At 42.3% G+C, this 17,424-nt stretch overlaps 2 protein-coding genes and 1 long non-coding RNA gene across 5 annotated transcripts in view; 2 read left to right on the forward strand and 1 right to left on the reverse strand.

The window, feature by feature from the left end:
* Nucleotides 1-4,603, forward strand: part of PXK (PX domain containing serine/threonine kinase like) — a 75,433-nt gene extending 70,830 nt beyond the window's left edge. For all 3 annotated transcript variants that reach the window (XM_044384979.3, XM_026501115.4, XM_026501116.4), the window contains exon 18: nt 3,310-4,603. In XM_044384979.3, coding sequence (XP_044240914.1) covers nt 3,310-3,527 — 218 coding nt within the window. In that variant the 3' untranslated portion in view covers nt 3,528-4,603. The remainder of the gene's footprint in view (nt 1-3,309) is intronic.
* Nucleotides 4,604-5,102: 499 nt separating this feature from the next.
* Nucleotides 5,103-10,274, reverse strand: PDHB (pyruvate dehydrogenase E1 subunit beta). The gene is made up of 10 exons (XM_026501122.4): nt 10,170-10,274; nt 10,037-10,090; nt 8,642-8,749; nt 8,488-8,550; nt 8,352-8,387; nt 7,926-8,211; nt 7,407-7,517; nt 6,769-6,860; nt 5,938-6,079; nt 5,103-5,653 (listed from the first exon to the last, which is right to left on the reverse strand). The coding sequence occupies exons 1-10, from the start codon at nt 10,209-10,211 to the stop codon at nt 5,508-5,510; spliced, it is 1,080 nt and encodes a 359-aa protein (XP_026356907.1). The 5' UTR covers nt 10,212-10,274; the 3' UTR covers nt 5,103-5,507.
* Nucleotides 9,892-16,603, forward strand: LOC130543621 (uncharacterized). The gene is made up of 2 exons (XR_008959100.1): nt 9,892-10,757; nt 14,052-16,603. It is a non-coding gene; the product is annotated as an uncharacterized LOC130543621 (long non-coding RNA).
* Nucleotides 16,604-17,424: the final 821 nt, after the last annotated feature.

Genomic DNA, 17,424 nt, shown 5'->3' on the forward strand with positions numbered 1-17,424 from the left:
CCGTTGCCAAGAGCTGGGTGGGCTGCCTGCTTCCAGAGGCCACTGCTGTCTGTCCCCTCTCGAGGGTAGCTAGCAGGTCTGGTGTTGGTCTGGTGGCCATGTGGTCTCCCCACTCCTATTCGCGGACCACGGATGAACTCAGACCAGACACTTGTAGATTGCCCACTGCTAAAACTGGCCCCAAAGAAAGGGCACCCCCCAGACGTCCTTTCCCTGAGGCTGGCGAGGATGTTTCTGGCAAGGCATTCTACCCGACATCTAACCTATGCTCTTCCTGCGACGGTCTGTGGTCTGTTCCAGGGCCTCTGCTGGATTGCCAGGTTCTCATTAGTTTGGTGGATGGGACTCTGGGGAGATTAGAGTAGTTGGCTTTGGGGACTTTGTCTCAGAGTAGGTAGGATGGGCCAGAACTGTTTGGAGCACCCCTCATCCGGGGTTTGCAGGCCAGTATTTTTAAAGCTGGGTGAATTCAGTTAGCAACCAACCTTTCTTTCTTTTTCCTTCAAATTTTTATTTAAATTCTAGTTAGTTAGCAACCCATGTAACATGGAATCTGTCTGGTCTGGTCTGTGGCCCGGGGATAAGGGCTTTTGGGTACCTGTTGGCAGGGAGGAGTCAGTGGCACTCAGGCCTGCGTCAGGCTGACTAGCCAGCCCTGAATTTGGCCCCATCAGTATTGCCAACTGTTAGACGGTGTTGTAGCTTAAGCCCCAACAAACTGTAAAGGAAGCTTGTGGACTCTGGAGAAGGTAAAAAGAAAAGGCCATAAAACCCTGGGGGGGTGCTGTAGTCAGAGGCTGAGTCCCTGGGTCTTTGTTCTTGCTTCCTCTACTCCTGACCTTCTGACTATGGGACTTCCTCCCCACTTCAGAGTGTTCTGAGCTGGCAAGATGAGGTCTGGCCTTGCCCTGGTTGTACACATGAAGATCTGCCCTCGTTGTCATAGGCCCAGTGAGGAAAGTGGGCCTTGTGGGACAGTTAGGCCCTTTGGGTCCGGTCTGGCCCTCTGGGGGCAGACGTCAGGGTGACCTTGCTCCTTACCCTTGCACGAGCAGCCCCTCCTTCTGCACAGACCTCCATATCTCATCTGCTTTATAAGCACAGGTTACTGTATGGCACTGGGGACCATGTATTTATTTATGCTACCTACATATTCAAGGAGATTCATTTGAAGCCGTAACAATCTCAATCTTTGCCCAAAAAATAAAGATCCGTGTACTGAACACCACCCCCAACTCCCAGTTTGCACTTTTAATTTTTGAGCGGCTGGTAATGCAGCCAGAGTCGAGGGTCGGCTCCTCATGAGGGCCCAGCAGGTTGGTTCTGTGCCAAGAGGCCACCCATATCCAGGTCCAGCTGCTGAGACCCACCGCTCCCCCCCAGAGTCCCAGGCTGGAGGGGCAACGGGTCTCTGGATGGCTCGCTCTGTGCCTGTAGCACAGTACAGTGCTGTTGCAGCCCAGAGCCTGTCTTGTTCCTTGTAACCTGCAGTGACTTTTCTCCAGGGTCAAAGCACAAAGCTGGCAGGCAGGAACTCTGGAGCCCCTTCTGGTACAGCAGGCCCTGAATGTCGAGCCCAGATGCAGCCGCCCTTTGCTGGCCGTTGGCTGGTGCTGCGGGCTCGTCGGGGAGCTCTTGGTGCTGCTCTTGAGTCCCAGGAGCCTTCAGAGACACCCTCCTCCTCTCGGAATTTCACGGCCACTCTCCAAAACCCCCTTCTGGCACGCTTGTTCTCCCTGCTCTTCTCACCTCAGCAGTCATTGTGGGTTTAAAGTCCTCTTTATCTTGGTAACCCTTGTAACATAAAGCTGGGAACATTTTTCCACAAGCCACCCCGGCAGAGAACATGATAGAACTTCCTTAGTTATTTCCGTATATATCGAACCAGTGAGAATCACATGTTCATTTGTCTGTATTTAATGTTTATTCATATTGCTGTATTTTCATCATTTGAGAATTTGAGATTGCAGAGCATGAATGTGTGTATCTGTGTGATTCTTTAATTTCAGCCGCCTTAGGTTTGAGTAAAAGATGTAAGGAAGGTAAGTGGTTTTCTAGGCAGTATAAGACTTTGAACTGTTGTGTGTCACACTCGGTAAGAAGGATGCTCTTACCTAAGTATTTTAGTGGTCATCCTGAACCACTCATCCGTAGAAATTCAAGTGGTGCTGGGCATGTTTACTTGTTACCACCGCAGCTCAGCAGCAGGTTAGAGGGGAAGAGCACCTCACAGAATGTTTCGCTACGGAACCCTAGGAGGGGCCGAGGCGAAGGCTAGAAACAAGACAGGGGAGTCACCGAGAGCTGCAAGATTCACAGGTAATGAGGCAGCTAACTCTGTGGCACCTGCAAGTTCTTTAAAGCAGGTCTTTGGCTATACTCAGTTTTTATTTTGTCCTAGGAGAGCCATTCATTCATCGATTCAAAACTATAACATTCAACCGCCACTTGTTCGTGTGCCGGGAAGCTAAGGGCAGTTTTAGATACGTGTCCAGTTTCCTTCTCCTTGCCCACCAGGCCAGAGGCTCTCCTGATGCTTCAGCAAAGATGTAGGGTCATTGCAGCTGCATTCTGTTCCTGGGTTAGGCCGCAGTGGCAGGAAGGTGCTGAGGGAGACTCCTTCCTGAAAATACCATTGCCGGGGAGAGAGCCCTCTGCCCCCTGCTTTGCACTTAACAGTTATCAGCATTTTATATTTCTTTAATGCGGCCTCATAGAAAATGATTATTCGAGACGTACAGCCCTGGGGAACCCTTAACCCAGCAGACACTGGTTCTTTGCCTAGAATCGAGTGGTTTGTCATTTTCTGTTAAATGACATCCTTCAAATATTGTATGTGTTGGAGCAGCTAAAGAAATGCTCATCCTTCATCAGTCATTGATATTCAGGCAGCCCAACTCTGTGCATACAAATACGTCTTTACTTGCTAGCTCAGTGGGTGCCCTGGACCAGCCTAAAGTAGCTGATGCAACTCTTCTTCTGGGACCATTGCTAAAATTTGGAAGTGGAGTTAGAGCCTCATCTACGCAGGGAGAATGTCACTGTGTAGTGTTTCATGGAGTCCGTGATATTCAGTCTTAGATGACAATTACTGGGGAAAGTGGCAATCCTTAATTAATTCCCCTTTGATGCTTCTAGCTTTCTTGCTCAGCATTTTAAAAAAACCACACAGTACTGGGTATCTTGGTCCCTCTGAGGGAGAACATTTGCAGTCTCATCCAAGTCCCTTCTGCCCAGGACTGAGCAGTAGCGTGTGTGCAGGGTGTTTGGAGAAATGATGCTGACTGTCCCCTTTCCCCCGCCCCCCAGGGATGTCTGCATTACCTCCACCTCCTCCGCCTCCGCCTCCGCCTCCACCACCAGCAGCTCCCTTGCTTCCTGCAAGCACAGAGGCGCCTGCACAGCTCGCGCCCCAGGCTGTGAATGGTGTGAGCCGCGGGGCCTTACTCAGCTCCATCCAGAATTTCCAGAAGGGAACTTTGAGGAAAGCCGAGACCTGGGATCATAGTGCTCCTAGGATCGGCTGAAGCTCCATGTCTACACTCGGAGGGGAAGTTCTTTGTTTTTTCCTCCCACCTCCAACCCCTGAAGTCCTCTCTTAACGGATGAATGATCGCTGAGCCAGGACAGCCACATACGACTCTGCAGATGCTCACACAAGACGCTTCTCAAGAGGGAAATAGTCAAGGAGAATAAATTCAGGCTGGTTCTGCCTTAAGAAATATTTATTTTGCTCCTTTATTACCATTTTAAAGGAGTCTTGTTCATCCTCTAATGGGCATCTTTTGGGGGCAGCAGCACATTGGAGTCAACCTTTTCACCAACTGAAGGAAACGGACAGAAAAACGACAATGTTCAGTCACAGCAATGAGTGAACTTTGTGTTGCAGTCCCTCCTATCCCGTCAGACAGCTCCCAGAAATGTTCCTCTCATTTCTCTTTAAACCATTTTCTGGTTATTTCTTAGATTAACTCCCATTTTTTGCTACCTTATTTCGTCTTAGACATTATTAACACTGTAGTCCAAAGCATAGTTATGTCCTGGAGTGAGAGAAGTAACTGAGTTCTTCCTTTTCCATTCAGATAGACAGGGGCAAGTCAAGTCTAGAACCTTCTCTAGGTTCTAACAGGAATACCATTGTGGTTATAGAACTCAGGGCTGTGAAAGCAACCACTCTAGACTCGTAGTTCCTTTTAGTTAGGGTGTATTGGACAGACAGAAAATGTTAACATCAGGAAAAGCTCTTGCCGATTAGGGGATCTCCTTAATCCTCAGCAATAAAGTCAAGTTTGTGGTTTGTGGGGGGTTATTATTACAACACAAGTAAATTTGGCATCCATAGGAATCAATTCTGATTTTTGAAAGATTTATCCAAATGTATCATCTTTTTAATATACTCATTTATTAGATCCTTTATCCTATGATTTGCTTAAACCCTTAAATAAATTGCACTTTAAAGGATTATCAGTAATCCATTTAAATAAATTCAAGTACACACATCAGTGTTGGTTACTATGCAGAGAATGTCATTGTGTATAGTTTCATTTAATCTGTGATAAATGTTCAGCTGTATTTTTTATTAAAATAAACCATGTCAACAAAATGTGTTGTCTATAGCTTGGCTAGGCATTTTAAGTGGGAATTTTTTGTGGGAACTTTTATAAAGAACAGATCCATACAGTATTTCTGGTTTCCTTCCCACCTACCCTATGTCTATTTTTTGTGTGTCATATTTTCCTTCTTAATTACTAAAAGCTAACAATCCTGTCTTGCTATTTAAATTAGGCACCCCTTGTATGCTTCTATACCTAATTTAAACCTGTCTTTTCTGTCTCAACTTTCTAAAGGACAGCATGTGGCAGAATGTCTGTTTTTTGGCAATGGGAAAAACACCTAACATGAATTGTGGTTTAATTTGGAATGGAACCCTATTACAATTAGGCATTTGAAGAGTCTTTGGACAAGTTCCTGTTACAAGTGTGCTGACAGTTTAGGTGATTTAGTGTCGCTAATTTCTTAACAAATTCTTAGCAGAATTTTAAGACCTCCACCCACCCCACATGTATGACTTCAAGAATATAAAGATACAATTAAAAATACAATTAGTCATAGGAATTCCTTTATTTCTTATCAAAACAATCTAACAGCGAATGTAGATAATAGCTTTTATCTTTACAAAGAAGTTGTCATTTCTGGATACATCTTTCTGCAGAACTCTGCCACGTTCATACCCTGTCCTTGTGAGAGGATAAAATTTTACATTAGCCTTATTCAAAGAACATGGTAATTGTAACAGACCGAAAAAAAACCCCAAACCCATGGAGTCCAGAGCAGGAGAAGAGAGTTTTTCCACATATAAGCACATTTAAACTTCTTCCAAGTACAAAAACATTTGTATTGTTGCTTTAGAGATAACTTTATGAATCATAAGGTCTTACAGTACAATCCAGGTGAAGTGACAGCAAGTATTTTAAGTAAATCCCAATGACTTCAAATTCAAGTCCAAACTAAATATTTAATGTTTTCTTTATTGCAAATATGATGTCTTTAACCTGAGGTATAGAGTTGTCTTCTAGGATCTTTGCATAAGGCATAGGGACGTCAGCCCCAGTGACACGAACTGCAGGAGCATCCAGGAAATTGAATGCTGGGCCTAGGACAGAAGGAGGCTCAAGTGAGAGAGGCAAGAAAAGCCACTGAACACCACCACCTTCCCACAGGAGGTATGGCTCTCCAGAGGAGAGAAAATCTAAAGGAATACTAATTACGGGGACTGTTTCTGGCTCTTTTAAAACATTTACCCAAAGGAAAAATGCCCAGGCAACAAGCTGAAAGTTAAGACTGTTGGCCACCCCTAGCTTTTGATCTTTACCCAGTATCCAGGTACACACTGTGTATTACAACTTGAGTATTCTAGAACCAGTTTCTCTGAAATACCTTCCATGATCCTGGCACAAACTTCAGCTCCTACTCCAAACTGTGGCCAGCCTCCTTCCACAGTTATGAGATGATTGGTCTTCATGACACTGGCTTCTATTGTTTCAATGTCCATTGGTCTGATGGTTCGCATATTTATCACCTAAACAGACAATATAGATACGCTTTTTAGAGCCACTGCACCACAAATATAGTCTCATCCCCATTATACCCTTCCCTCTCTTGTTTCCTGTCAATCTCTGGGTCTAGGAAAATCGAATCTGCCTATTTAAGAACAAAATGTAAAATGGGAAATTGTGATTAAAACAAAAATCTCTACCACAAGTGGTTCTGTTAAGAATTCACTTATCCTCCTGGGCTTTAACTTTTCATCAAAACAACTAATAACTACCAACTGACTGCTCACTGTGTACCAGGTGCACAGTAATTCCCACAGCCAACCTGACAGGCCAGTAAACGTATTCTCAGTCTGCAGCTGGTGCGGCGGCGATCAGAGGACGCATCTTGCCCAAGTGTAACCACCAAGTGGTAGGTCCTGGATGTGAGAAAACTGGATGCTGATTTCTAAGTCTGCCCCTCTCCCAACCTCCAGCTCCAAGGCTGGATCCCAACTTGAGCAAGCAGGTACTATCCTAACGGATCTAGAACCTACATGGTAAAAAGTTAGGTATTTGAAAAGCAAGAAGGTTCCTAGCTTCAAGCAGAGGCAGAACTGAGCGACAAAGCAAGATTTTACACTTAGTTAACCTGTTACAGAATTCAAACTCCTATTTCTGGGTCTTAAATTTAAAAGGAAACTTTCTGATTCTTTAAAAGTGAATGTCCACATACCTCACATTCAATTCCCTCTTTGGATAACACTGTTGCAGCTTCTAAGCAGTGGCCCACGGGTCTTGAATGGGCAACTACGGTGATGTGTGTCCCTGAAACAAAGTGGGCACAGGTCAGAGGCCAGACTGACATTAAAGATGCTGCACTGCCCCGCAGCCACCGTGGCTCCTGTTCATTTGTAAACTCTTCCACTCATCTGTTCCAGGGAGGTGAGGAATGTGGCGGCCTTCCTAGAGATGATATAGAAGTCTACTGGACTGGGAATTAGGAAAGCACAAGTGTAGGAGCAAAGCACGACACATTTCTTAACCTGAACTCATCCTATAATTTCCTAATCAAAGGGCAGTAACTTCAAGAATGAATCTGACCAGGGGCGCCTGGGTGGCAAAGTCGATTAAGTGTCCGACTCTTGATTTCAGCTCAAGTCGTTATCTCAGGGTTGTGAGATCGAGCCCCACTCGGGCTCCATGCTGGGCGTAAAGCCTGCCTAAGATTCTCTCTCTCCCTCTCCCTCTCCCTCTGACCCTCCCCTACCTCTAAAAAAAAAAAAAAAAAAAAAAAAAAAGAATGAATTTTGACCAACATAAATACAGGAGCTAGATTACAAATAATATTTAACATGTACTAAGTGCTCTTACCTTGCCTTTCTATTTTGGCTTTTCCAATGGGAATCAGAAAATCTTTTGACTGAGCTTCTGAAGGAAATTCAAAAGGAACCCCATACATCAGTTCATTCTCTAGCACCACCACTGCAAAATACAAATATTTAACAGAAATAATTACATGACCAAATGTATATACGATACTATCATTCATTTTGTGAAACGTTTCATTGTGCTGATTAGGAAGCCTCACATCTGTTGTGTCCAGCAGCCTTGAGAGGATGGTTTAGCTACTGGCATTTATAATCTGCTCAATCTAATTTTATCTATTATAGTTAAACCAGCATTGTAGGTACTTAACAGCCCCCTTTATAGTCAGAAAAGCAAAACCACAAACACCTTTTTTAAAACTGTCTTTACTATATCTGTGAATCACTAACATTTTATGTGATATGTTTAAGCCTAACTAGAAGCCTGGAACGGCTTCCTTCCAGGCAAAGAGTTCAATTTAGTTCTTTAATGTTCAAAAGAGACGTTAAGGGTCACTCTACTGACCTGGATTATTATCCCGAATGGCTGATTTAATAAGTCCTTTTGCATCCTCTGAATTCCAGGGGCTGACCACCTTTAAGCCTGGGCAGTGCCCATACCAGGCAGCGAAGCACTGTGAATGCTGGGCAGCTACACCTGCTGAGGCGCCATTGGGCCCCCTGAAGACTATGGGCACAGGCTGAAGGCCCCCCGACATGTAGTAGGTCTTGGCAGCTGAGTTTATAACCTGGTCAATGGCTTGCATAGAGAAATTGAAGGTCATAAATTCACAAATGGGCCTCAACCCAGCCTGTCAAATCAAAAACAAAGATCTTAAAAAAACCAAAAAGCAATAAAAAGTGGCAACCATTCCAAAATTCAAACAATGTTTTTAAAAGGTCATGTTAAAAGAAACCTCTTTGGATGAGATTCATGAAGAGGATTACATACCATAGCTGCACCCACGGCAATTCCAGCAAAGCCCATCTATAAGTAAAACATAAACACAGGTGAAAATCAATAGAAATCACAACAGTGTGCACTTTAACATGCCCCTGAGAGGTCTGCTTCCTGACGGAAGGCTTACCTCAGATATGGGAGTGTCTATGATCCTCTTATCTCCATATTTCTTCCACAGGCCTCGACTGACCTAAAATTACACAATGATCTGATTACTTTTAAGTGTATATGGGGGCCAACAGCCACCTCAATTTATATCAATTTCACATATCTTGGGTTACCTTATATGCCCCATCATACTGGGCAACTTCTTCCCCAAGCAGAAATACCTTCTCATCTCTTTCCAGCTCCTCATCCATACCTTGGTTTATAGCCTCACGAACTGTCACCTGTCACAGGTGTGGGGAAAACAATCAACAAAGATTACTATAGGATTATCTCAGATACTATTGAGAATCTCTCCTTTTGTAATTATCTAGGCTGCCTACAGCATACAATATAAAAACTATCACTAGAATAGGCTTCTCTTTAAAAGTTCAAAGAATTCCAAAAGTAACATTTTTATCATACAGCCTAACTGGATTTATTAATGAAAAGTTTACTGAACACTTTTCTTAATGTGCATCTAAGCTTAACAAACTCTGTTTGCTGGCCAGACCAGCTCATAAGTAGTTTCCTAAGTAGAAATTAAACTGGGTTGTTTCATTTCCACACTTGGTATAGTGTGGGACAGAGAACTGTTAAGGAAGCCTACATAAAACTGTTCTGAGCAGTCACTAGGTACCAACAAGCACCTCCGAACACTACCCTCAGAGTCTACAGGTTATTTTACTAAACAGATTGGTAGAATCCTCTAGTAAAAAAAAAGGGGGTGGGAAATTCCTCAAAGAGTTGAACACAAAATTACCATATGATCCAACCAATTCCACTTCTAAACAGATGCACAAAAGAAATAAAAGCAGGGACTCAGATACTTGCACACCAATGTTCTTAGCATTATTCACAAATCCAAAAGGTGAAAACACCCAAATGTCCATCAACAGATGAATGGATGAACAAGATTTGGTATATGCGTAAGATGGACTATCAGTCAGCCTTAAAAAACGAAATGAAATTCTGACAACATGAGTGAACCTTGAAAACATCACGCTAAGTGAAATAAGGCTGACATAAAAGGGCAAACATTGTAGGATTCCACTTACAGGCCGTACCTAGAATAGATAAATTCACAGGCACAGAAAGCGCAACAGAGGTTACCAGGAGCTGGGGGGAAATGGGAAGTTGCTGTTTAAGGGGTAGAGTTTCTGATGGTGATGGTGATGGTCTCACAACATAGTAAATGGATTTAGTGCCGCTGAACATACACTTCAAAATGGTAAATTTGGTTATGTGTATTTTAGTACAGTAAAAAATTTAAAAGGAGGGCGAGGGAAGAAGCGTCAAGTCTAGTGTACTCAGATCGCCTACAGAAACCAATGACCCTGGCGGGGGTAATGTGCTGGTGTGTCTGGCGCTGGGTCGCAACAGAGGCACGACGAGTCCCAGGCAGATGTGGGAATCGGTCGACTCCAGGGCCCGCTGCCGTCTCTCTCTCCCCACCGCGCAGGCGCGTCCCCGGCATCCGCCTCGGGATTGACTGCCCCCTCCCTGCCCCGGCCGGCGTCCAGGCCACCTACCTGCAGCGCCGCCGGTGCCGTCCGGTGGAAGCGCCTCCTCAGCAGCCCGGAGACCTGGCGGGGAGAGAGAGGACGCTGAGAGGGGACGCAAGGTGGGCAGGGATCGCGCGGAGGCACGCGTGCCGCTGTCTACCTGTTCAAGGGGTCTCCGCATCAGGCCAGACGCTGCCGCCATCTTGACTGTGTCCTCTAGCCGTGGCCGAATGACAACTCTGCAGGACCGCTGTCGGGTCAGGCCCCGCCTCCCCCGCCAGCTGGAGCGAATGGCAGGGCTCGACGCCTGCGTGCCCCGCCCATCCCCTCTGGGGTGAGGGGCCGAGGGGCGGGGCCGAGGTGGCGCGTTGGGTGGTTCTGCTGTTTCGGGGGCCGACTCCAATCAACTTCCTCGGGAGCGGGCGGCTACTGCAGTGCGGGTAGCACGCCGGGGACTCGTCCCTTCTTGGTGGTACTTGAAGCACGGGGAGCGAAACTCAGACTCTGAGGAACATAACTTGAGGCTGCAGGGACCTTAAGAGTTAGGTCAGCCTTTTAAGGGCACCGAAACCCTTAGGGCACCAGGTGTCGCTTGTGCACACTCTAGTGAAACTTAACCACTTTATGAACTTAACCACTTTATGAACGAGCCCGGTCTTCCCGGGACCGCGCCAGTCTGTTCCCTAGAATGCGAACCATAGAAGCTTTCATTGATGCATTAAGCGCCCACTGTGTGCCGGGCATTGTGGTAAGTTCTTTACAGCTTATTTAATTCTCACAGGAACCCTCTCAGATCATTACTGTTATTATCTCCAGTTGTCCTCAAGTCACCTTGGGTTGTCAGTTGTCAGAAAGTCCTTCATCCAAAATTTTCAACCTCTATGGGCTTGGCCAATCTTTTTTTTTTTTTTTTTTTTTTGCTTGGTCATTTCAAACGAGATTCGTTAAGAGGGCTTTTCTCTCCCCCTACCTTTTTAGGTGTAATTTAGACACAGTAAAATGTACATTCCCACCACCTCAGAAATTTCCCTCAATGTTTCCTCCCAATTATTCCCCACACATCACCCCACAAGCAACCACAGATCTGATTTCCATCACTGTAACTTAATTTGCCTGTTTTGGAACTTGAAATAAAGGGAATTATACTAGGTGTACTCTTGTGTCTGGCTCAGCAAAATGTTTTTGAGATTCATCCATGTTGTTGAGTGTATCAATAGTTTACTCATCTTTTCTTTTTTTAATTTTATTTTTTTAATAATCTTTACACCCCACGTGGGGCTGGAACTCATGACCCCGAGATCAAGAGCCACAAACTCTTCTGACTGAGCCAGCTAGGTGCCCCTCCTCTTTTAGTTTTATTTTCTTTTGAAAGACTTTAAGTGTCACAAGAAATTGTGAAACTAGTACAAAGTGTTTTCCATGTACCCTTCACCTATCTTTGCTCAGTATCTTGTATAACCATAGTACATTGTCAAATTCCCTAAACTGATACTGATACAATGCGATGAACTCACGTAAAGACTTTCTTCAGCTTTCATCAGTTTTTATATGCGTTCTTGTGGGGGGTGTATTGTACTCTAGATGTGTATCACGTGTACAGATTCATGTAACTCCTCCCACAGTCAGAATACAGAATCGTTCCATCACCACAAAGAACCTCCCTCATGTTACCTCATAGTCACACCCTCCCCAACCCCTAACTCCTGGCAACCACTAATCTGTTCTCGGTCACTATAATTCATTATTTTAAGAATGTTTTGTATATGGAATCATACAATATGTAACTCTTTGGGATCAGCTGTTGTCACTCAACCTAATGCTCTTGAGATCCATTCAAGTTGTTGCCTGTACCAACATTTCATTCCTTTTTATTGCTAAGTAGTTGCATGTTTATCCATTCACACTTTGAAGGACATTTGGGTTGTATCCAGTTTTAGCTATTACCACTAAAGCTGCAGTGAACATTGGCTTATAGGTTTTTGTGTAAACATTACTTTTCCTTTCTTCAGGTAAATACTGAGCAGTATGATTATATCGAAGTGTTATTCCAGGGTGGATATAACATTTTACATTACCTCCAGCAATGTATGAGACATCCAGTTGCTCTGGATCCTTGCAGGCATATGATATTATCAATATTTTCTATTTTAACCATTGTAATAGATGCGTCACAGTGTCCCCATGACTGTATTTTTTTAAAAGATTTTATTTACTCATTTGAGAGACAGAGAAAGCACAAGCAGGCGGGAGAGCCAGAGGGAGAGGGAGAAGCAGACTCCCCACTGAGCTGAGAGCCAGACATGGGATCCATCCCAGGACCTGGAGATCATGACCTGAGTCAAAGGCAGACACTTAGCCATCTGAGCAGCCCAGGTGCCCCATCCCTGTGGCTTTAATTTGCATCTCTCTAATGGTTAATGGTTATTGAACATCTTTTCACAGGCTTAGTTGCCATCCATCCTTGGTGACGTGTCTGTTCAAGTCTTTTGCTCATATTCTAATTAGATTATTTGTTTTTTATTATAGTAAAACATGCACAAAATTTACCATTTTAAGCATATAGTTCATTGGCATTTAATATGTTCATATTGTTTTTCGATTACCACCACCATTCATCTCCAGAACTTTTTCTTTTTCTTTCTTTTTTTTAATTTTTAAGTAATCTCAACACCCAGCATGGGGCTTAAATTTACAACCCCGCACCCCTCCAGAACTTTTTCATTTTCCCGAAAGGAGACTTTGTAGTCATTAAACAGTAACTCTCCATTCCCCTCTTCCCCTACGTCAACCACCATTCCGTGAAATCATACAGTATTTGTGTGTATGTGTATGTGTGAGACTAGTTTGTTTCAGTTAGCGTAATGTCTCAAGGTTCATCGATATTGTAGCGTGCATCAGAATTTCATTCCTTTCTAAGGGTAAGTAATACTCTCATTGTTATGCCTAGATCACATTTTGCCTATCTGTTCTTCTGTTGATGGACATTTTGGTTGTTTTCAACATTTAGATTTGTGAATAATGCTACTATGAACATTAGTGTACAAATACCTATTTGAGTCCCTGCTTTTAATTCTTTGGGGTATATACCTAGAAGTGACATTGCTGGATCGTATGTTAATACTATGACTAATTTTTTTGAGGAATGACCATTCTGTTTTCCATTATAGATAAACCAGTTTATATTCCCACCAGCAATGCACAAGGGTTCCAATTTCTCCACATTCTCACCAACATTATTTTCTGCTTGTTAATAGCCATCCTAATATGTGTGAAGTGGTATCTCGTCATGGGTTTTATTTGCATTTCCCTAATGATTAGTGATACTGATCACCTTTTCATGTGCTTATTGGCCGTCTGTATGTCTTCGACAAATGGCTATCCAAGTCTTTTGCCTGTTTTTCAACGAGTTGTTGTTTTGTTGAGTTACAGGAGTTCTGTATATAACCTGGATATTAGTCCCTTATCAGATATATGATTTGCAAATATTTTCTCCCTTTCCTTGGGTTGCCTTTTCACTCTGGTGATAACATCCCTTGTTAACACAAAAGTTTTTAATTTTGATAAAGTCCAATTTATTTTTTCTCTTATTGCCTGTGCTTTTGGTATTGTATCTGTCAAAGAGTCAAAATAGCCCAAGTAAAACCAATGAATCACTGAAGTAGTAATTGGTAAAAACTTACTGTGCACACACCAGAAAGACAGTTTGTAAACTGGGAGCCCTCAAACCAAAACATGAAATGAGTCTCAGGAGTGTATTGTTATAAAGCAGTTTATATAGCGAGAAAGCTGTGAGTTTATTTTTCACGGTGATTGGTTATAATATCATAATTTTCAGTGGTTATTTCATATTAACCTTGGGAAACAGTTCAAGTTTTGCTTTTCATTTATAGGGGCACAAGCAAGAAATTATCCAGATCAGGTTAGCCTTGCGAAATAAGCTAAATGAAGCTTGCTTTGTATGATGAAACTGGTTTTGTCGGTTTGGGGAATTTTCAAGGTTGGTCTCTGTTTGTTTCTGATTTCTTTTTTTTTTTTTTTAAAGATTTTATTTATTTATGTGACAGAGAGACAGCCAGCGAGAGAGGGAACACAGCAGGGGAGTGGGAGAGGAAGAAGCAGGCTCCCAGCAGAGGAGCCCGATGTGGGACTCGATCCTGGAACCTCGATCCTGGAACACCGGGATCACGCCCTGAGCCGAAGGCAGACGCCCAACCACTGCGCTACCCAGTCGCCCCTGTTTCTGATTTCTAAGACATCATTGCTAAATTCAGTATCATGAAGCATTTCTCCTGTATTTTCTTCTAGAGTTTTATAGTATTAGCTCTTATGTTCAGGTCTTTGATCCATTTTGAGTTAATTTTTATATATGATGTAACATAGGTTCGAATTTCATTCTTTTGCTTGTGGATATACAGTTTTCCCAATACCATTTGTTGAAAACACTGTCCTTTCCTTGTTGACTGTTATGGCACCCTTGTTGAAAATCATTTGACCATATATGGGAGAGTTTACTTTTGAGCTTTCCAGTCTATTTCTTGGTCTCCATGTCTATATTTATGCCAGTACCACACTGTTTTTTAAGATTTTATCTATTTATTTATTTGACAGAGAGAAAGAGGAGGAGAAGGAGAGGGAGAGGGACAAGCAGATTCCCTGCTGAGCGGGGCGCCCAGTGCAGGGCTCAATCCCAGGACTGTGGGATCACAACCAGAGCCAAAACCAAGAGTCAGACGTCCAACTGACTGATCCAAGCAGGCGCCCCAGTACCCTGTTTTGATTACTGTACCTTGGTAGTAAGTTTTGAAATCAGAAGTTGAGTCCTCCAGCTTTGTTATTCTTTTTCCAGATTGTTTTGGCCACTTGGAGTTCCTTGAGATTCCATATGAACTTTAGGATGGGTGTTACTATTTCTGCAAACATTGTCATTGGAATTTTGATAGGGATGCATTGGATCTGTAAATGGCTTCAGGTGGTATTGACATCTTAACAAAATTAAGCCTTCTAGTCTATGAACACAGGATATCTTTCATGTATTTGTATCTTCTTTAATTTCCTTTAGCAATGTCTTATAGTTTTCAGTGTTTGAATCTTTAGCCTCCTTGGTCAAGTTAATTCCTAATTATTATATTCTTTTGGAGGCTATTATGAGTGGAATGGTTTTCTTAATCTCCTTTTCATATTGTCCATTGTCAGTGTATAGAAATGCAACTGATTTTTGAGTGCTGATTTCATATCCCACAAATTTGCTGAATTTATTAGTTCTAACAGGTATGTGTGTGTGTGTGTGTGTGTGTGTGTGTAATCTTTAGGATTTTCTATGTATAAGATCATGCCATCTGTAAAAATAAATGATTTTATGTCTTCCTTTCCAATTTGGATGCCTTTTATTTATTTATTTATTTAAAAAGATTTTATTTATTTATTTGACGGAGAGAGACAGCCAGCGAGAGAGGGAACACAATCAGGGGGAGTGGGAGAGGAAGAAGCAGGCTCCCAGCAGAGAAGCCTGATGTGGCTGGGATCACTCCCTGAGCAGAAGGCAGACGCTTAAGGACTGAGCCACCCAGGCGTCCCTTCTTCCTGATCTTAGAGAGAAATTTTTCAGTTTTTCACCACCGAGTTAGCTGATGTTAGCTGTAGGTTTTTCATATATGGCCTTTATTATGTGGAAGTGGTTTCCTTCTATTCCTAGTTTGTCAAATGTTTTTAACATGAAAGAGTGTTGAATTTTGGTGTATACTTTTTCTGTATCCACATAGTTTTCCCCCTTCATTCTGTTTATGTGGTCTATTTCATTGATTGATTTTTGCGTATTGAGATTCTTTTCTTACTGTTGTGTTCAGAGCACGGTTTATGGATTCTGTATTCAAGTCTTTTGTCAGATCGTGTTATGCAGGTATGTTCTTCAGTTTATGGTTTGTCTTTTCATCCTGTAAAGATACTTCACAGGGCAAAAGATTTTAATTTTGATTAAGTCCAATTTTGCAACTTTTTTCTTTTATGCATTATGCTTTTTGGTATCATATATGAGAAATTTTTACCTAACACTAGCATACAAAGATTTTCTCCTTTTTTATAAAAGTCTTATGGTTTTGTGTTTTCCATTTAGATTTGTGATCTATTTTGAGTTAATTTTTGTTTAAGATTTAGGTTTAGATTGAGATTTTTGGCTTTTTTCCTTAAGTATGTCCAATTATTCCAATACCATTTGTTGAGAGAACTACTTTCTCCATTGAATTGTTTTTGCATGTTTGTCAAAAATCATTTGGCCAAACTTGTGTAGGAGTATTTCTGGAGTCTGTCCTGTTCCATTGATCTATATCTCTCTCCCTCCTCCTCCAATACCATACTGTCTCGATAACTGTAATTATATTGTAATTCTTAAAATCAGGTAGTGTGATTCCTATAACATTATTTTTTTTCAAAATTGTTTTGGTTACTTTAGTTCTTCTACCTTGCAATATAAATTTTAGAATCAGCTTGACTACAGTTCACTCCTTTGTGTTGTTGTTTACCCATTTCATTGATGGACACTTGGGCTGTTTCCAGTTTGAGGCTGTTATGAATAAAGCTGCTATGAATATACATATAAAAGTCATTATGTGGCCTGTGTTTCTGTTTCTCTTGGAATAAAATTCTGGGTCATTGATAGAGCAGGTATATGTTTAATTTTACAAGAAATGCCAAACAATTCTCCAAAGTGATGGTACCATTTTAGATTCCTTCCACCAAGATGAGCAAGTTTCAGTTGCTCCAAATCTTTCATTTTTTAAAGATTTTTGTTTATGTATTTGAAAGAGAGTGAGAGAGTGCGTACACGAGAGTGGAGGGAGGGGCAGAGGGAGAAGCAGGGAGCCAGGATCATGGACCCGAGCCAAAGGCAGCCGCTTAACGGACTGAGTTGCTCCAAATCTTTACCAACATTTGATATCAGTTTGTAAGATCTTGTTATCCCGTTGGGTGTGGGTTTATATCTCATGTGGTTTTAATTTTTAGTTCCTTGATTACCAACAATGTTGAGCCCCTTTCCCTGTGCTTATTGTCTGTTAAACTCTTAAGAAAGTAAATTCAAACTTCACATGTAAAGTCTCAGTAAATGAAACTCTCCTTCTGTTCCCTCAGGAAGAAGCAGAGAAGACATGCTTTGTCTCCAAGGACAGGTGGTATATTAGTGATTATTATTATTTTATCAACAACAATGCCTCTGGTTTCTATGAGATCTTATAAATACATTTTTATAAAAGTGATCTTATCTTTCCTCACAGGTTGCAAAAAGTGGGAAACCCTGTACCAAAATATAATATACAAATGAATATTGGATAAAGAAATCTTTAAAAAGTAGAAATAGTGAAAAACTAGAAGCATTCTCAGATCCATCCGTTGGGAACTGGCTTAATGAAGCATGTTCCATCTCC

This window comes from Ursus arctos, unplaced genomic scaffold (genome assembly GCF_023065955.2).
Source record: "Ursus arctos isolate Adak ecotype North America unplaced genomic scaffold, UrsArc2.0 scaffold_14, whole genome shotgun sequence".
NCBI classification, from domain to species: domain Eukaryota; kingdom Metazoa; phylum Chordata; class Mammalia; order Carnivora; family Ursidae; genus Ursus; species Ursus arctos.